This window comes from Meleagris gallopavo, chromosome 8 (genome assembly GCF_905368555.1).
Source record: "Meleagris gallopavo chromosome 8, MGAL_WU_HG_1.1, whole genome shotgun sequence".
Taxonomy (NCBI): Eukaryota; Metazoa; Chordata; class Aves; order Galliformes; family Phasianidae; genus Meleagris; species Meleagris gallopavo.
In genome coordinates this window covers 31,897,768-31,917,919 of record NC_139411.1, presented here as the reverse complement: position 1 = coordinate 31,917,919, position 20,152 = coordinate 31,897,768, and the positions used below count along the sequence as shown (strand labels likewise).

General features: G+C 41.4%; 1 protein-coding gene across 1 annotated transcript in view; it reads left to right on the top strand.

Annotated features, from left to right (window-relative positions):
* The first annotated feature begins 3,972 nt into the window (after positions 1–3,972).
* Positions 3,973–20,152, top strand: part of DHX32 (DEAH-box helicase 32 (putative)) — an 18,500-nt gene continuing 2,320 nt past the window's right edge. The window contains 10 exon segments of the mRNA XM_085228977.1: positions 3,973–5,044; positions 6,745–6,938; positions 8,287–8,659; positions 9,326–9,571; positions 11,514–11,613; positions 11,721–11,879; positions 17,093–17,284; positions 18,454–18,491; positions 18,493–18,604; positions 19,793–19,983. Coding sequence (XP_085085103.1) covers positions 4,775–5,044; positions 6,745–6,938; positions 8,287–8,659; positions 9,326–9,571; positions 11,514–11,613; positions 11,721–11,879; positions 17,093–17,284; positions 18,454–18,491; positions 18,493–18,604; positions 19,793–19,983 — 1,875 coding nt within the window. The 5' untranslated portion in view covers positions 3,973–4,774.

Here is a 20,152-nt window from a genome sequence, read left to right as displayed (position 1 = left end):
TAATGTCCTAACACAACCATACTGCAAGTAATGAGATAGCCAATGGTTTCACTAAGCACACATCGGTAATACCTATGGTAGCACACAAGAACGTTAGGAACTTTCTCGTTCCAAAATTTTGTGGCATTGAGTTGTCGTGGTCCCATCTTGGAGATGACACGGGGATGGGTGGTTCTGGCAGTTGTTTCCAACCTTTCTTATCTTCTCCTTTTCCTGACTCCCAGGCACAGGAAGAAGCCTAGTTCCATACACTGGTCTCGTGGGACAAGATCTACAAAAGCATGTTGGTTTTCTCCAATTAAAATTGCCCATGTTGCTAATTAGGGATGAGGAGCAAAATAAATGTTTAATAAACTACTGAATCTGTATAACTTCTCTTTTTAAAAACAAAACGTACTTCAAATGCATCTCAAAATAACCTGTATTAAGACCTGAACTCACTACGACCCATTGGCAGAAATCAGCATTTATTCCCACTGCTGAGCTCAGCAAAGTCACTGCATTGTACCAGAGTCTACTGGAATGACAAAGCAGCCTCTGGCCATTAAAGGCTACATGTGAAAAGAGAATGTTTTCTTGGTTTGAATCTAATGCAAGTCAACAATTAACTCATTTGACGTGGGGAAGAGAAAAATAACAACAGTAACTTGTACGGGGAAGTCAAGTGAAGAAAACATAGGCAGAATTTAAATCACAACATCTTTTAAATCTTGTAGGATTATGCTAATCCAGAAACATCCTCCACTCAGGGCAACAACACCATGATCACGCTTTCTGATTTTAATAAGTTTGATAGAAAGTTCAAAAGATTTTTCTGCTTATTATTATTATTTTTAAACAAAGTTACTATGTAAAACAACTATGTTGTGATTTTTAATTGAATTCCCATCTCAATCCACAATCAGCAAACAAGAAAAAAATAACAAGTGTCTTTCATAGTTTTACCCCAATAAATGTGCAAAGGAAGACTCAGAATCAAGCAAGTATACCGCTTGTGCACGTAAATGGCAAAGTTTCAGCTCAGAAAACATAATGTTCTCATTCAAAACTGGGCAACCAGTGAGTTAAAGGTTGGCTTTTCGGTTGCTGACTTGAAACACTTTGTTCTGAATCAATCTGTCAATGTTTCAGGAACAAAAAACACAAAACAAATAATATTTTACCAGCCAACAAAATCGTAAGTGGAAATTAAAACACAATAAAAGAGTGACTCAGAACTATTGGATAGGAGGGAAATGCTCTATTTTAGTTTTACAGTGTACTCAATAAACAGTAATACATTACAGCATAAGCAAGGTTAAGCGTTGCTGCCAGTAGGCCAACAGAAATGCTAACACACTCTTCCAATGAGAGGGATCTTTTTCCACATTTGCTTGCTGTCTGTTGGCCAGGCACCAAACTTTCATATTCATATGAGTATAAAAAGCAACCAAAAAAATATCCCTGCAGAGACTATTAAAGTGTCGTTTTTAGTAATAAGACTCCATAAATCATGGTGATGTCCTCAATTCCAGGATCTACGAGTGCTTGGCACTGCTCCCCCTGCAATCAAATCCAGAGGGTTTGTGCATACAGGTTCCACATGTGTTAGATACAAGGACACCCACCCCGTCCTGTCCCATTTTATCGTGGAAAAGCTCTGAAATGGGTATTTAATATCATCTAAAATTTTATCTGAAGCCCCGTATTTAAATGACATTTTTGGGAGTCACCTCCTTAAATTTCCATTACTGTTGTAAACTATTGCTGCCAAAACCAGGGAAGAAAAATGGAAGAAAGAAAGAGCATTGTATTACCAGTGATACTACTAATTTATATAATTTATGCACAGAAAATCCTCCTCCTCTCAAAGATATAATGGGAAAGCTCTGAAGAATGCCTACATCAGCAAGGCTTTATTAAGGGTAGAGAATATGTAACATGTATTTACTGCTTTGCTACAACACATATTCACAAGCACTGAACACAACGTATAATTTGAACCAATAGCAAAGTTCTCACTGATATCTTTGACAGCAGCTTATCCTCCCATTTACTACAAGCACTCATCTGCAGTGGGCGTTCCTGTTATTTATTATAATTAACTAAATCTCACTGTATTATGTTAAAAAGTACATCTGGCAAATCCCAAAGGGCCTGCTAGAATCACGAAGGTTGGAAAAGCTCTCAATGATCCCCAACCCCAGCCCACCACACCGTACCCACTGCTCACAACCCTCAGTGCCACATCTCTGCTGTACTGGAACATCTTCAGGACGGTGACCTCACCATTCCTTGGCAGCCTCTGCCAATAAAGACGGAATGGCAGCGATCTGAAGAGACAAACAAGAAGCTCTCTCAGAAAACGGTCCAACACTCTGTGAGGAAGAAGAGACCTCACCCAACAGCAAAGCCAAAGCCAGGAGCACACGCAGTGGCCCTGAGGACACGTGAAGTGGACCTACAGGAGATGTTCAATGAGAAGGGCAACAGGGAGCAAGACAGAGCAGGTAGACATCCTGAGGTGACACTTAAGGACTAGAAACACAAGCTCAGAAACTTGCTCTGGATTAAAATGGCTGAGTCTCAGCAATGAGGCACATCGAGCAGCAAAGCGCTGCTGCTTGGACGCCCGAATTCACAAAGGCAGTGTTCAATCACACTCCCAGCCCAGCCCTTGGCTGTGTTCTTTGGTCTCCTCAATTGCCAGGGATGCTGGCTGCAGAGAGCTGCTGGGCTGGTGCTACATAAAGAGGCTCAAAGTGCTCCATTGGTACCTGGCTGCAGATCAGGATAAAGCTTGTCCACAGCCCATTTCAGTGCAGACGAATCATTTAAATCAGTTAACAACTTGTTCTACTAAAACCTGTGCAACCATGAGAAGAACATTGGTTTTGTTGCATCTGGGTTCCAAATAGCAAAAACTCTTCTTGAGTTGGTAGCCTGTTTTTCCTTTCCATTACAGGTATGAAAAAGTAAAAATAACAACAAAACAAAGGTTGAGGTAGAATCAGAAATTCAAATTTGTTCAATTGTAGAATTATAGCAAAGAATGGCATGGGTTGCAAGTGACTTCAACGATCACCCACCTCCAACCCCAGTGAGCAAAAAAATATCAGTGCACTCTTATGTTCTGAGGACAACAGACCCATACTGTAGCTGCAGAAATTAAAGAGAACATACTGCTACTGCATATGAAAAATGAGTAGCAAAAAAATGCAGGATAATAGCAATTCACCTCTTCAATTGATATCATTTAAGCTGGGTTATGAGGAGAAACAACCTCTAGGAATGCCCTCTGATAGTTCCCTCAGAACATTTGTGAGCTATTGACTGATTTCAACCACATTTGAGAGAGGCAGAGATCTCAACGATAGCAAGCTCACAAGGATTTCACGCAATTAAACAGGGAAGGATGTAACAGAAAGTCATCAAGAGCCCAAGGACCCACCAAGGTCACAGCAGGAAGAGAAGCTCCATCCCCAGCTGAACGTGAACGTAACTTGGTGTCACCAAGCATGAAATGTAGACTCCTGTCACCTTCATGGGGATGGCCATCCATCAGCAGTGTCCCCACGGATGGCTCACCCGAGGCACATTGTGCAGCACGGATCACTCACCTGTCCCTCTGCCTTCCAGGGCTGCTCCTCCATTTGGCTTGCATTTGGCTTTGGCCCCCACAGTGGGCAGTCAGTCAGCCCTCACTGCCAGCCACGCCGAGTGCCAACAACAGCCTGTTCTAGGAGCAGCACATAACTCAACTCACTTGGACTGAGATATTCCGGCTGCTGAACAAAGACATTTTCTCCTACTCTGTTGGTTCTCTATGCTGCTGTTGTAAAAGGATGCCTTAGCAGCACCGAATCCCAAAACAACGAAACAAGAAAAATCTGTAAGAAAAGGCAATAATTTTTATTATGTTACTTAATACAGAGAAACCTTGATACAGGAAAAGCAGAAAAGCATTGTGCTCATAGCATGCTTGTCGAGGCATTATCAATACGTCGCTCAACAAAAGGCTTTCCTCTGCAAACTAGAAGCATTGTTTAATATTTGTGTTACGAGGCAGACAGTCAACACTAGGAACCTCTGTTTTGTTATTTTTGAGTCCTAAGAGTCAGAGTTACTTTACCAGTGCTTCTCTCATCTTTCCAATATACTTGAAATGTTAGAATCAGCATCTTTCTGGTTTTTTTTTTTTTTTTTTTTTAATGGATTAAATACAGTTCAGATTTCTAATTACAGCCTTACAGGACTCCCAAGCAGTGTTAATACACTCAGGGCATGAAAAGACACTTTGCTGCTTTCTAAATCAACAAACCCGAGCTGCTGGCTGTTCCCAGCAGTGCAGTGCCAGCTCTGCTCGCAGGATGAAGCCTTTGTGCTGGGATTAGCAGCACTGAGCAGCCTGGGGACAACACCACGTCCTGTCAGTTCCACGTTCCTTTCCAGTTATTCTGCAGCAGCAGAGATGCTGCCTGCTGCTCGTGCTACTTTAAGTGGTTGCTTAAGCACAAGAAGTGCTACTGCTAGACATCTGCTGGGTCAATCAACGCTATTTTGAAGCTTGGAGTACATTCTGAATATGTTTACTTGAGGTTTGGAGTGGTACAGAGAAGCTGGACCCCAAGACGGAGCATCAGGTGAACCTTTCAGCTGAAAAGCTGGGAAACACTGATCCCAAAGCAAGCAGGAATGGATTTCCCCAGGTTTACAGAGCCCGCGTGACCCATCAGTACAAAGTTCCCCCTCCACTACTAATGTGGTTTTGCTGGGAGTGGCACACGTAAGAAAAATGGAGTTTTTAAACACTTCTCCAGAGAGCCACTGCACTTCAGAATTATTTGGCAGCAGTGATGGTGAGGAAGAGGAGATACTGATGTACGGAGAAGATTTAGAGCTCAATCCTTTCGACAGCTTGCCTTACTCTTCCCGTTACTATAAGCTTATGAAAGAAAGACAAGAACTGCCAATATGGAAAGTGAGATGTGCCTTTATGGAAAGTTTGCTTCATCATCAAATTGTGATCGTGTCAGGAGATGCGAAGACTGGAAAGAGCTCCCAGGTGAGTATTAGAAAGTGCTCTGTTGGGTTTTTAGCTTTAGAACATTGACTATTGCTACTTCTCAGAGTTACTATTAAGTAGTAACACTATTAAATAAATCGATTAATAGTGCTAGTACAGATTTTTAAACAGAAAAAGAAACACGTTCAGCTTCCTACTCACTGCTACCGCCCTTCATTTACATCAGATACACCAATACCCACATTTATGTTATGCTGGTGCCTGGTTTTGGTTAGTTGTGAACTGCTATTCCAAAAGATGCAGTCACTCAAATATAGATGCAAAAATATATATAAATGCACATGTAAATAACTTTTTGTGAGCACTTGCAAGCAATTCATGCTTACTTCTGTTGGTCCCTTACAACCTGTTTTACTCACACAACATCCTTCAGGCTCCAGGACATGAAGATCAACACATTTCAGCTGGTTACTGCCTAAAGCAGTGTCGTAAACAATGAACAGAAATCTCAAGTGACAACTCTCTATGTTCTAAACACTAAATTTCAAAACATTGAGCCCCTTCTAAACACCGACCGAGGCATGCTTGTAGAAGATCCTGTCATATGAAGTTCAGAACCAAATATACAAATAACCTTGAGAAAATAAGTACTCTTATATCTGTCACTACATGCACTGTAAAATTTTGTTTTGTTTGCAGAATACATCACATCTCAACTTCAAATCCTACCAACTACGCACTCTCACTGTGCTACAGAGCACATCAGATATAACCCTCCTGTGCTGAAGTTACAGCACATTTCTACTCTCTTAGAGAGGCCAAAGCTAAAATTCTTTAGGTCTTACTACTCAGCAATAAACCATTCCTTCAACACTGGCTGCCATTCTGTTCAGCTGGAGACTTTTTTCCTCCTTTGACTAAACTCACCATTTGATCCTGTTTTTGTCCATGAGCACACCAAACTCCTAGCAGAAACTGTAAGCTCTGTAGTACCTATGCTGGATTCAGTGCATATTCTTACTTGGAAAGCAAGTTTTTTGGTTTTATTCTGATTAATGGTAGATCAGGAAAGACATAGAGAAGGTTTGCAGGAAGGGCATAAGGGAAGGTGGAGTTCTCAGGGAGGAGCCATGCCCCATGGTCCTTCTCTCACTCCAGTGAAGAGCAAATATTTTTCGTAAGAATGCACAATTTAGAGAACTAATGGTAAAACACATCACTGGAGCCAATATCCAGTAGGAGTATTCAAGTCTACTGCCATAATAATATATCAAACAATCATAGAATGGCCTGGGTTGAAAAGGACCACAATGATCATTTAGTTTCAACCCCCCTGCTATGTGCAGAGTCACCAACCACCAGACCAGGCTGCCCAAAGCCTGGTCTGTATATAACAACTAAACCTGCTACCCCAGAGAGCAGAGAAGAATTTTCAAGCAAAAAACAGCCATAGAAAATGCATGTAGTGCCTGAAGCCTGGGATATTTCTTGAAGTGAAGAGTCTCTGTCCTGTGTAATTGACTGCAATTTAGATAAAACCAACAAACTACTTCCTAACGAGTATCAGCTCTTTCAGCTCTCCTAAAACGAGGTTAAGAAGATGTAACACACATATAAGCCTAGTATTTTACCTAAAATGATACTTACCTGATGCTCAGGTGGGCTCTGTTCTCCCACGCTTCTCCTTTTGCGTCTCAGTCCCCATTAGAGGTGTTAAGCACTGTCCTTGCCCACCGCAGGTCCCGCAGTGGTGTGCTGAGCACTGCCTGGCTGCTGGCTGCAGGCACGGTGCAGCTGTGTGCTCCCAGACACACGGACAGCTGGCAGTGCAGCTGGCCCTGCGTGCAGCCGATGAGATGGACGTCAACGTGGGCCACGAAGTGGGGTACTTTGTCCCCTTTGAGAGCTGCTGTACTACAGAAACCATCCTCAGGTTGGTGCGTTTCTCACCCCTAATGCAGACCCTCACTGTAGATCCGCAGAGCGGTTGGGTTGGAAGGGACCTCAAGGCCCACACAGCTCCAATCCTCGTGATGGAGACTGAAAAAGGTGTTCTGTAGTTACCTGGTGTAGAGATGTTAACAGGGTAATGCAAGTGCCTGTGCAATGCTTCACCATCTCAGCAAACTCCGTATCGTTCTGCTCTTTCTTTCTGTCTTCTAGTGTAGGAACACAGGAGTGTTGATAGTTGTAAGAGAAGGTAAAGCTGGAATTTAAAAGCAATCAAAGTGTTGGCTAATTGAAAAGGATAAAAAAAGAATCATGGCAGGAAAAGGGTGTATTCAGTAATGAGAAAATGCACTGAAGACTTTTAGAAGAAAATGTAAGAACATAAGAAATGTACTTAATGTATTAAAAATAGGCAGATGATAGCAGTAGCACAGGGATTCAGACTCTGAACCACTCTGAAAGTTCATCAGGGGCGATTCACAAGATTCCAGCTACTTCCCAGCCACATAAGCATTTCCAGTGCAAAGCACAGCACTCACCACCTCCAAAAATCAAGCTCAGCCACTTGTCCCTTTGTGTGCCCTTTCTCTTTACGGAGACTGAGTGACCCTCACCCTGCAGCACCTCCTCCTGCACCTGATGGAAAAGGAGGATGAGCCCTATTCTCATCCAACACCCACGTGTCAAAACCTTGATCAAGAAGATTCAAGGTCCTATTGAGCAACACAGGAAAAAAAATAACATCCTTGAAAAAATAGACAACAAGCAAACAAACCTCTGAGTAGCAGGAATCGTAGAATGGCACGGGTTGGCAGGGACCTGAAGGTCAGCTAGTCCCACCTCCCTCGTCTAGTTCCATTTCCCTAAATAGTCATTAGGAATAGAAGAGGGGAGGACATTATGGTATGAATCACCTTCATTCTGGCACTGCCCTGTGTGTGCATGTGCATAACTTCATTTCCTTACCTGAAAGTACTACTTCACAGCACGAGGGTTTGTTAGTGTGCAATATGCTCAGAAGGTTTGGAAGATGAAGAGAAATGGAAGTTATGATCTTAGGGGGGAATTATTTCTTCTTTTGCCTTGAGTCTCCTGTCCTTTCAACTATAATGCCACTTTGCATCACTGACTTTCACTGATTTTTCAGACACTTAAAGAATTCAGGTTGTTGAGGAGTGTGGTAGTCCACAAAACAGACAGTATCTGTTCTTATCAAATCTTTCTTGTTAGAACAGAAAGAGCAAAGCTGTCCTCAAGACCCTGAATTAGTTTTGTACAGTCAAACCTGAATATTTCATAAAACTTTGCAGTTTTCCATTTGTATGGCGCAGATACTGCACAGATGATATGCTACAGAGGGAAATGATGTCTGCTCCTCTTCTGAACTCTTATGGAGTTATCATTCTGGATGATGTGCATGAAAGAACTGTTCCCACCGATGTGCTGCTTGGTGTTCTTAAACATGTCTTGAGAGCGAGACCAGCCCTGAGGCTGGTGATACTCACCGCCCCCCACATGTCCAGCAAGCTGCAGGACTTCTGCGGCAGTGTCCCCCTCATCCGGGTGGAAAATGAGCACCAGGCAGAGGTGGTATACACCTGCAGCATGCCAAAGGACCATTTTCTGTCTGCACTGAGGCTGCTCTTTGAGCTACACCACACGAAGGAGAAGGGTGACATCGTCATCTTCCTGGCATGCGAGCAAGTGAGTGATTAACTGGCTCCAGTATTTGTGGTTTCAATCAAGAAATTATTCTCATCTGTGTTTTCATATAATCTATAAATACAAAGTTGTTGCAACCCGAGTAAGAGCTCTGCCCAAGCACTGTGCCCAGAGGCAGCTACCTCTGGGGATGCAGCCACATCCACAGCATTGGGTCCAGCTAGAAAGGGGACACCAGCGGGGCACTGGAGTATCTGCTACAGAACTCCCAAGCCTGCCTATTTCAGCAAACTGCCCTTCTCTTTAGACCTAAGTCAATGTGGATGCATACTACATGTCCCATATACATGAAGTTCAGGGGCCATTTCATAACTTCTCATCCTCAGCGTTCCCGTACTACACTGATGCACATCTGTCTTCCCCTGGAGGTTGGTTTGGATACGACTAAATCTAGAGATGAGCATTCAGAAAAATGCACAGGAAGAAGAGACATCTCAGGAAAAAGCACAGATATTCCCTGCTCTGTCAAATTCCCACATGTATTTATGATCAATTTTGGCTTTATGCAGTAATAGCTATTCCTGTAAGATTAAAACGTTAGTTTGATATGTGGTTCGAGTTTATTTTAGAAATGAGTGCTTTATAATTAAACAATATTTCTTTTTTCACACTAATGAGTAAAATATTAAATCTTTCTCCTGATTACAGGACATTGAGAAAGCCTCCCAAATGATCAGACAGGAACAGTCTACTTCAAACCCTGACCTCGGAGAGCTCATCCCAGTTCCTTTATACCCCACAAGAAATGACTTAATTCCCAAACCAAAACAAGACAAACAGAAATGCTACCAGAAATACAGAAGAAAAGTGCTACTTACCACAAGCTTTGGAGAATCTTTGATTCAGATTAAGAACATAACCTTTGTCATTGATGTTGGTGTGGAAAGAAGAAAGGTTGGTAACATTACGCAAAACCAGAATGCCCAAAACGTAACAAAGGGAAAGGTACAGATTGGTGCAAATAGCTTCTAAGGAATCACATATTTTTTCATGCTCTCTTAGGCCAGATTCTGTGTTTCATTTCATATTTCAATTATCACAAATAACTTTGATAGACATCAGTGTGTCTTCAGTATCTTACACGTGGAGCAAAATATCATCATTTCTTGGCTACCTGTTGGTTTAGGAGATTAACCTCACTCCTTGTTTCATTAATTCCTGTGCCAGCAGTGGAATGCCACAGATCACATAGCACAGAAGGATGCTCAGACAGAATCACGTGTTTTTAAAGCTGCCTCTGCTCCTTTGGCATATCTGCTTCCCTCCACGTATCTCAAAATGCTGCAATTCACTGAATGAATGAATTCCTTCTGTGTCCACAGTTCTTGTTTTCTGCCCTATTCTGAGAACTGGTGCAGCTGCAAAACTGGAGTTTATTTATTTCGTTTATAAAAAACTGATATTGAGTCCTAAAGAACGAGCAACTATGCAGGAATAAATCACTTCGTGTGTTGGAAAGCTGCACTTTGGCTTCATAGCTGCACTAACATGTCCTACTGGGCAAAAGGGATATCCCAGTAACAGGCCAAAGGAACAAGACCAGGGTATCTTCAAATAATCCACTATTGAATCACCCAAACTGAACTTAAGCGTTCCTACCCTTTTCAATCAGGGATTGTTAATTCTGATGAGCCTTGAGGGTTAGTTCAGGCAGAAGATGGGAACTAACACCACCTCTCATTATCACTGCAAAAAAAGCAAGTCTAACACTGTCATTTTAAAGTTTCTCATTTGGGGGTTACAAAATAACTCAGCCTTAAGTCAAGGGAAAAAAAAAAAATAGTCATACCTCTGTAGGAAAGGAACAAAGGCTGAAATGCAGCTTTCAATTAGGTTGTGCATAACACAGTCGTTTCTGAAACTACAGCTGTTGTTCCAGGTGATGACTGAAACTAATCTCACTTACACTTCGGTCTGAAGCCTGAAGCAGAATCCAGAGCTTGGGATGGGAACAAATCAGTTTCAGCACAGCCCTGATGGCTGTCACATCGCCTTTATTAATTACACCATTTTTACCCCTTCGACTCAATTACTTTGTCATAACAGCAGAATCTCAGTCTTCTAATATTCATTTCTCAGCAAATCAAATATACATTCAAATCAACATGGCTGGAAGTCAGCTCAGTGCAGGCAGGGTTTTGTGCAGAAGGAATTCCCACTGAAGTCTGGCAGGTAGGATATATAATGAATATACCCAGATTTGTCCCTTGTACTGAAACACATTTTCTCTTTTTGATTAAAATTCTGCTTAAGGCAGACAAGATCAAATTAGATGACTTGATTAGAAAACTCCCCTATCCAGCCATCATAGAAGCTTCTGGCCATCATCTGGTGGCTGGAAAAGTGAGGGAATCAGTTCCTTGGTTGCATCAAAACAAAAGAACAAAAGCAACAAGGGCAAAAAATAGAATGGGCCTTGTATGTGTTGATGACAGTCCCTGTGTCCTGGGCTTCATATAAAGACAAAACTCCAGAATTATGGTACAGAATGTTATCAGATAGAGCTGGGATTCTGTCAGCGGAAGAAATAAATAAGCTTTTCTGATGCTTTTCTTGGCGATACCATTAGATCTATGCCTTATGCTTTAGTAGGGTACATTTCTTTAGAAAGAACACTTAAGATTACATCCACAGAGCTACTGCAAAACTTCAGCATCTGTCAATTTATTAGAGTGTAGACTGCTCTTATTTCCATGCTGGTGAAATATGCACTATAAGGAGAAATGGGACTGTTACTACTCATTGTGCACAATAACCTAGACAAAAATTCAGTACACACCATTAATGCATTTGTAGTCCTCACTCATGTGATGCTCACTGTCTCTTTCATTTAAAGGTGTACAATCCTAGAATCAGAGCAGACTCTGTTATAATAGAGCCAATCAGCAAAGCCCAAGCAGAGATGCACAAACAAATGCTGAGCATGTCTCCATCAGGTACAGTTATCAGCTCAACATTCTAACCCATCAGCCTAAACTATTCATAGAATTAATGGGACAATGCTAGAAATGAAAAAACGTAACGTTCCTAAAAATTTTTCCAGGGAAACTCTTCTGTTTGTATCCTGAAGAATTCACATACAAAGAAATGAAACCAGATTTCCCAGCCAAAATACAGGAATCCAACCTAACCAGCACGGTTCTCTTCCTGAAGAGGATGGATATAGCTGGCTTCAGACACTGTGAATTCCTAAGCAGGCCAGGTAACAATGCACTGATTTTCCATATTGTTTACGTTATCTTTCTGGTTATTTCAGGATTAATTTTGCCCTGTTATTCACAGCACGTTTCTTATGGAAGTACTTGCAATATCCCTGCCACTTACTGCTGGGATGGTTCATAGTGTAATAGCTGCCCTTTGAAAAACACTTCCTAGAATGAACCATGTGCTCTGAAAAAGATCATAATGTATCTGAATGGAATTTGAATTTTCTATTTCCTTTAAAATCAATATTCCAAGTACCTTCTCATCTAGGTTTCACGCTATTTTCCTGAAGCCCACAAAGAAAATGTGTCCCCTTGTGCAAGTCATCATACAGACACCAAACAAAATATATTCCTTTAATCAAGGGTTTACAACCCAAATAAACCACCACTGCTACCTCAGGGATGCACGTAGAGGAAACCAGCCTTTATCCTCCAGCATCCCCCACCACAAATTTCCAATGAGCCATTGCTTAAGGACATTACTTGTGTTTATCTTATCAGTGACTTCCAATACTAGACAGGAAACAGTCAGTTTTGAGGCAAGACTGCAAGGAAAATTGTTGCTGATTTTCTGTTTTATTTCACCGACTTCACATTTGGGACCCTTTTCCCACAGAAGGGTATTCTCCATTCTGACCTACTAATATAACTGATTTGGGGATCACGTGACCTGTCGCTTTTTCATTTATGATGATTTTCTAGTGCCAATAGGAATTCCTAAATTGTTCTCCTATATACATGTGGAATTAGAACCGCCGCATGTCCTTTACATGTTGTGCACCCTAATTAATCACAGCAAAGCTTAATTCCCAGCACTGGGCATAGTTCTACATTGTAAGTGGAATTCTTAATCAGATTTTATTCAGCTTCTTTTTTTTTTGAGAGAGAGAAACAGGACTGTGCACATAAGGAAACTTGCAAGGAGATTCAGCTGTTTGACGACATCAGCTGGCACAACTCAAGTAAATGTCATGCACCTGTGGTCTACAAATTGCAAGGGACTTTTGCAGAAAAGGTGAAGGGAACGGCCACCAGACATGGAAAGTATGCTTGCTTGTGCAACAGCTTTTAGCTTCCACAGAAAGCTTTGTTATCTCTGCAGCAGATCATTTGGGTTCATAGAATCCAATGGATTTTACTAGCTTGCCCACCCTCAGCTAAACATGGCATAAGATCAACTGGAAAAGTACAACAAACAAGAAGACAGGGCAGTATTTCAGCACACTCTTATTTGTCTCAGCTGAGCCAAGTTCAGAGCAACAGCTACTAAGACAGACTAGCCATCCTACTGCTCCCCAGCATGGTTTGTCCCAGAGTTGACTACTCTAAAGCTCTTCAGAGCCTCAGTTTTCTTCATGCATGTGATTTACCTTTGAGGAAAGGGAGCAAATGCATTGCAGCCATTCACTCACACACAGAATCAACAAAAGACGTGCTTCCTATGCGCCGTTTCTGTTCAGTTAACCTACTCAAGTTTTGTTTGCAAAGGAGATGGGAGCAGAGAGGTGGAATCTTGTCAATCCAGGGTAAATTTTTCCTCACCCAAGTGATGCTTTCATTGAGGCAAGATACTAACGTACAGCCATGAACAGAAAAATCAAAAATACACTGAAATCCAGTTTTTAAAACAATGAAAAATAAAAAAATAAACAAGATGCACAAAGAATTTAAAGACAAACACTTCTTCAGTCCATTCCCTGCACGTGGAGCAGAGAACAGAGCAGATAAGCAAAGAAATGACATCAGTAAAACATTTTATTCCTGTTCAACAGCAACGTGCACAAGATTATTTTTTTTTTCTCCTGCTCTTCCAGGAAAAATAAAAGCTGGGATTAACTCTGACTCATTACTGCGTTATGAGAGCAACAAACATGTCAGGCTTACAGCTGCTGCGTTTAATTCATGCTATAATCGAGATGAGCAAATGCAGCAGGCTCGTTACCCTTTTTAGGATTCATGAGCCATACGAAAAATGTATCTGGCAGTGCAGTTCTGAAGTGCATTACATGAGTTCCTGTGCCTGTAATAGTGATGCCCGTGCGTTTTTATTAGTTAATCAGATCTAACTGATTATGGTGTTGTATAATGGGAGAAAATAACTTTCTTCCTATAGAAGGCTGCCATATTACATGTTTTCCCACATAACTGGAAAAACCTTATTGAAACTATGGAAATTAATGTAAAAATCAAAAGGCTAAGCTACTTTCATATGAAATGTGTTCAAGAGACATTCAGATGTGGTACTGAAGGATATGATTCAGTGGGGCAGTATTGGTGGTAGGTGGATAGTTGGACTGGATGATCTTGGAGGCCTTTTCCAACCTTGGTAATTCTATTAAACCAAGGTGAAAGCAGTTCGCAGTTTCCACATTAGCACAGCATCATCAGAAACTTTCACATTAAAATACTTGATGGCTATGGATGCCTTGACATTTGAGAGCTGTGCTATTATAACCCCAAGAAGGCATTCCTAGAATACCCATAATACTGAGTGTTGTATAAGTATGGCTAATTTCATCTCGTTTCAGAGACGAGATGTGTTGTTTTCATTAGAAAAAGCCTAACACAGTTTTCAAAGACAAACCATGAAGGTTAGGAGAGCACTTAGTGGCAGATTTATACCCTCAGTTCAGTTCTTCATTCTTTCATGCTTTAATTTCTGCATTTAATTGATTAAATAACATTATACATTGAATAATGAAAAGCTGGTTGGTCCCTGCAGGACAGCCAGCGCAGGGACCATCGCCAGCTTGGTGTTGGGACATAAAGAGCAGAAGGGTAACTGGGATTCCTACAAGCTATGAGATTGGAAAAGGGATTTTAATGACCAATTATAAAGAAAACTGCTATGGAATTGATAGCATAAGAGTGTCTTTGTCTGAGCTCAACTATCTACCAGTTATCCTGGCACCCATTTCAGCTTTAACTTCCTAACAATTACTTCTCTGGAAATAAAGGTCTATCAAGAAACCTATAATGCAATGGAAAGTACAGCCATATTAGCAGAGTGGCACAATCCTAGGCTGCAGCAAATGAGAACAAGCCCCAGCGCAGCAGCCACAGACACTGAAAACAAAGGAAGAAATCTGCTTACCTTTAGAAGACCTCAGATACACAGGGAACTGCAGAGAGATACCCTCACCTCCACTGCCAGCCCTTAAATGAGGTCTGGGAACAGGTGGATCCTGGCTCCAGCCCTTCCAATCACTCAGGGTCATTGCATGCACCTGAGCTCCCCTGGGTTGGCCCTGCCCTCCACCAGGTGCTCAATCAGTGCTTCAGGCAGTGACTGAGCATTTCCACTACAAAACCCTATTTTAAATCCTCTTAAATACTGATTCATTCTTTGCAGAACTTTGGGCAAATTGCTAAATCAGCCACTTTCTGCTGCATCAAGAGCAATACTTTTGTATTCATTTTATCACACAGTAAGGCCTTCAGGTTCTGACCTGCAGGATGAGATACAGCAAAGGCTAAAGCTGCAGCTGCCTTCAGAAACAACTCTGCTCACGTTAAAGCTGTGAAAAGCCTGAGGCACTGAGACCATTGGTTACAGTCAGCTTGGAACCCTGCATGAACAATTCCAATGTTATCAATTCTTATTTGCTTTATAAAGTCCAGGTATGATGAGGAACAGGTGCATAATCGAACAAAACAAGCCCATATTCCTTGAGACAAGCCCTGAGCAATCCAACCTCAAGCAGCCAAAGAACAAAGGCAAGGGAGAGAAAACATGGGATAAGGAAATACCTTTCTCTCTTGCAGGGGTGGGCAGCTGCTCATGTGCTGGCTCAGCAAAGGCAGCAGCAGTCCTAAAAACAACAATGCTTGTTGCTCTAACGCCATTAAAAGACAATGCAGGCATCCATTATTTAAAGGACAACTCTCCGTATTTAAACGTTTGTACTAATTTTATTTATTTAGCTTGTATTTTGTTAAACTACATGCATCAAAGCATGAGGAACTTTCAGCAAGCTTTTGCTGCCTTTATGAAGATTTTTTAATCGATTGAGCTTGTGTCTCAAAATGCAGACTAAGCTCTACTCCATTCTGTGCTTCATTACTGCTCCTTCACCTGCTTTATCTACCTTTATTATCTTGGCCTTCCAAGCACAATAAAACCCAGGAGTTACTTTATTTATTTATTTTTATTATTTCTTTTTAAAACACTGATAGCAAAATTGGGAAGTAATTTGTGCTTGCACATCTCAAGGCAGCTAATTCTTGGGCATAAAAATGCAGATGACTGATGCTATCAGGGGATCGAAATTGATCACCGTGTAACTGTATACTTCATAACCTGTGGCACAAACTGCTTTGTTGACTTCTAGAAATTAGTTTCCCATGATTTTCCAGTAGTTACTCCATGTCTGAATGATGACTTTAATCTCCCTGTATTTTCAGTCACTGATAACTGTTTTCTGCCACTTACTGTGCATCAGATGTAACTTTTCATTTCTTTAAACATCTCAAGTATTTTCCTCTTGGATGCTCCAGCTTTGGTGAGGGATCACCTCTGTCAAACTCTGATTTTTTTTTGCCACCAACCTTCAGTGGGACTGGGGTTTAACTTCACAAAACTATAGGAAAAGACAGCAAACAGCTCTTCAACTGGAACAATGGGAAAGAATCTGCAGCAATAGAAGAGGGGAGCTGTAAAATCAAACCAAACCAGCACCCATAAATAATACTGAAATTTACTACTGTAAGATCTGTAATAGAAATCTACCTCTGAAAAGAACTAGGAGCCATGAGTCATACTGCCCAAGTGCCCACATATCCACCAAAGCCTCTGATGCTCCAGCAATTACTTTTTGGAGGTTTGGCAATTTCTGCTTGGCTCTCAGGCTCACCTTCTCATCCCTAACCACTCCAGAAAAAACAGATACTCCAAATATCTGCAACTTCTGCCCAGCCATTAAAAACAGCACGCACAGAAGAAATGTGTCTTCTCTGAGCAATTTTGGACGATTTGCAAAACATCAGTCAGTAGTCAGTACTGACTTTTGATAAGAAATGCTCTGATAGACAAAAGATGAAGCTATTTCCAGCCCTACAATCATTACCCACTATCAAATGATAGAAGTTGTGTTCTAGGAAATATACAACTGAAACATTATGAGAAATAAAGCTTTCCATAAGAAATACACAACTGAAATAATATTTAATCCATTCTCAAGAATTTGAATTCTCTTTCCTTTCTTATTAGCTCCTGAAAGCCTGATGCAAGCTTTAGAGGACCTTGATTACCTAGCAGCCCTGGATAACGACGGAAACCTCTCTGAATTTGGAATCATTATGTCAGAGTTTCCCCTGGATCCGCAGCTGTCAAAATCAATTCTGGCTTCTTGTGAATTTGAGTGCGTTGACGAAATGCTCACCATCGCAGCCATGGTAACAGGTACTCCCAACTCATGTCTTGCTGCATGGCTTCTGCCACCTCCAAATCCACACAGACTCTTCCCAAGGCTGTTCATAGGGGCAGCCCAAAGGCAAACTTGAGTTATTCATGTTCTACTTATCCACCTGAATGAGTATCTTTGGCTATTTAAGTCCAGACTTTGAGCATGCAATGAAGCACAAGTAACAGATTTCTCAAGTAACACTCCACTTCCACACTTCACATGTTCCATTAGCTTCCAACCTTGACATAGAATCATAGAACGGCCCGGGTTGAAAATGCTCATCTAGTTTCAACCCCCCCCTGCTGTGTGTAGGTCACCAACCAGCAGCCCAGGCTGCCCAGAGCCACATCCAGCCTGGCGTTGAATGCATCCAGGGATGGGGCATCCACAACCTCCTTGGGCAACCTGCTCCAGAAAGCATACACGTGTTCCTTAAAAACAAACTTTATCTCATTACATTCACACACGTTTGTTACAGACTGAAGCTGTAAATTAGGGGGATTTTCTAATTATAAACAGTATTGAACTGTTGACTCTGCCCACAGTGAATATCCTTAGCACAGAAAGTGGAGCAAAGCCTTAAGCAGCAAGGAAATCATGAACGTACAGGAAACCAAGCTGCACTAATCGATCTCCTTACAGCACAAACTGTTTTTATGCCCCAGATGGTTTGATTTTTAGTGAGCAGGCCTTAACATGATACAATTTTCAAGTAAATAAAACAAACATCAACAGCTGAGCATAGGCACATTTTAGTTTTTGAAAAGCTCAACCATCTCAAAAGATGCAGTTAGGTAGCACAGTATCACAACAGAAGTAGAACTTTAGCATGTAAGGGTAAACTCAAGCATTTTGTAAGTACATTTACTTCTTTTCTAAGTTAAACTTGGAATGTGGATAGATTGGACCAGGCCATTACAAAGCATTTTTGGCTCCAGTGTGGGAGAAGGCTGCTCACTTCTGGTGCTCATAGTGAAGATTTACTAAACAAGAGATTGAAGGAAAAGCCACATAAATATGAATGCAGTATATTCAGTTCAGCAGTAATCCAACACAGGAAACTGAGAAAAAGAAACACAAACACCAAAGCAGCTACTGCTAGAGAGCCTTGTTGGTGCATGAATTTTAATAACTGTTGGCTTCTGTGTTGGCTTTTTTTCCTAAGCTCCTAATTGCTTCCTGCACGCACCTTCTGGAACAGAGAGAGATTGCTCTTACCTGCTGGAGAAAATTCTCACACCCAGCAGGAGATCACTTCACTCTTATCAACGTCTTCAATGCCTTCAGGGAAGCCAGCACAAACTCTGCAGGCCAGTGTAAGTACACCCATTTCAGACCAAAGTACACTGGTAACACGTTTTTTTGTTTGTTTGTTTGTTTTTTAATGGAACAGTCATTGTTGGCCTTTGATTCATGAGCACTTTTTGAATGATTCTTTTTAGAACTGTCAATTTGCAAGAAGAGTCACCTAAGGTAGCTGTCACTGCAAATACAACACCGGTTCATTAAATAAGGTTCATTAAATAATTAGAAGTAACTCAGGACAGCCTACCTTATCCAACATGGATATGTAAGCAGCTGACTACACTTGTCATTTCTGTGCCACTGTACAAAACCAGATAGATGCTTCCTCCTCCAAGTGCATGTAACGCAGGTTTAAGGCGTGACATGACATGAACACAGCCTTGACTTCCCAGCAGCCTAACAGTCACTAGGCTTTATACCTCATGAATAAAGAAAGGCTTAAGGGAAGAAATTACAAGTACAGCAGACAGGTTGTCTTCAAAACGTTTAGCTTTGCTCATGCATCTTGGTCAGGTTCACTCAACTTAGAATGGTAGATTTGTGTATACTAAATAAAAACTGAAGATAACGAGACTCATACTGTCAGGCCAGTTCATCTATCAACTAACTGTCTGCAAATGTTAGAAAATGCTTAAAAAAAAAAAAAGAAAAAAAAAAAAGAAAAGGTTGTCAGGGACTCTTCAAGAAGGAAGTACAGCTTCTCTGCTCACAGTGCCTTTGTGATGCAGGGCATGGGACTGCTCCGTGTTCAGTAATGCTGAATGCTGGAAAGGTCCAAGAGAAACTGTGCTTTAACAGCATATGATGATGGGCAGCACTATCAGTCTGATTTCAGTTCTATGTCCTGGCCTGAAACCAGAAAAACAGAAAATGCAGTTGTTACTCATTCTGTGCAAAACTATTGCTTTTTACAGACCAAGTAAGGGATCTTTATGTCTTGACTCAGAAAGATAGTTAAAATCTGGTATTACGTAAGGATACCATGTATTGCCCGCTCACTTTACAAACAAGAGCAATGAGCCTAAGTGGTCCATATGGCTCTCGATAACAGTATTTTGGGCAGCTCTGACAGAGCCTCTCACTCCAAAATGCTTTTAATCTATTGCACCGGTCAATGAGCACTGTACAGAGCAATCTCTCTGTGAGCAGCACCTATCAGGACCGTGCTTTAAGCCAAAACACTGTTCTTCCCTCCACAGACTGCAGTAATGAAAAATGGTGCCGTAACTATTTTCTAAGCTGTTCTGCACTGAGGATGGCAGAAATCATCAGAGCTGAACTAGTAGAGATCATGAAGCGCATTGAACTCCCCATTTCAGAACCAGACTTTGGATCACCAGAAAATATTCTGAGCATTAAGAAAGCTCTCTTATCTGGTTACTTTATGCAGGTAAGGAAATACACCGTGCTTTTATCTTTCTGCATTGTTAACCCGTAACAGAACTGTTAGCTTATGTAGAATCATTTCACAGAACTATTTGATGCAGATGGTTTCCCTTCAAATACACAGCCTGACATTTCCTCAGCAGTCCTTGGCTTTCCACAGAAATTTGGTTCTC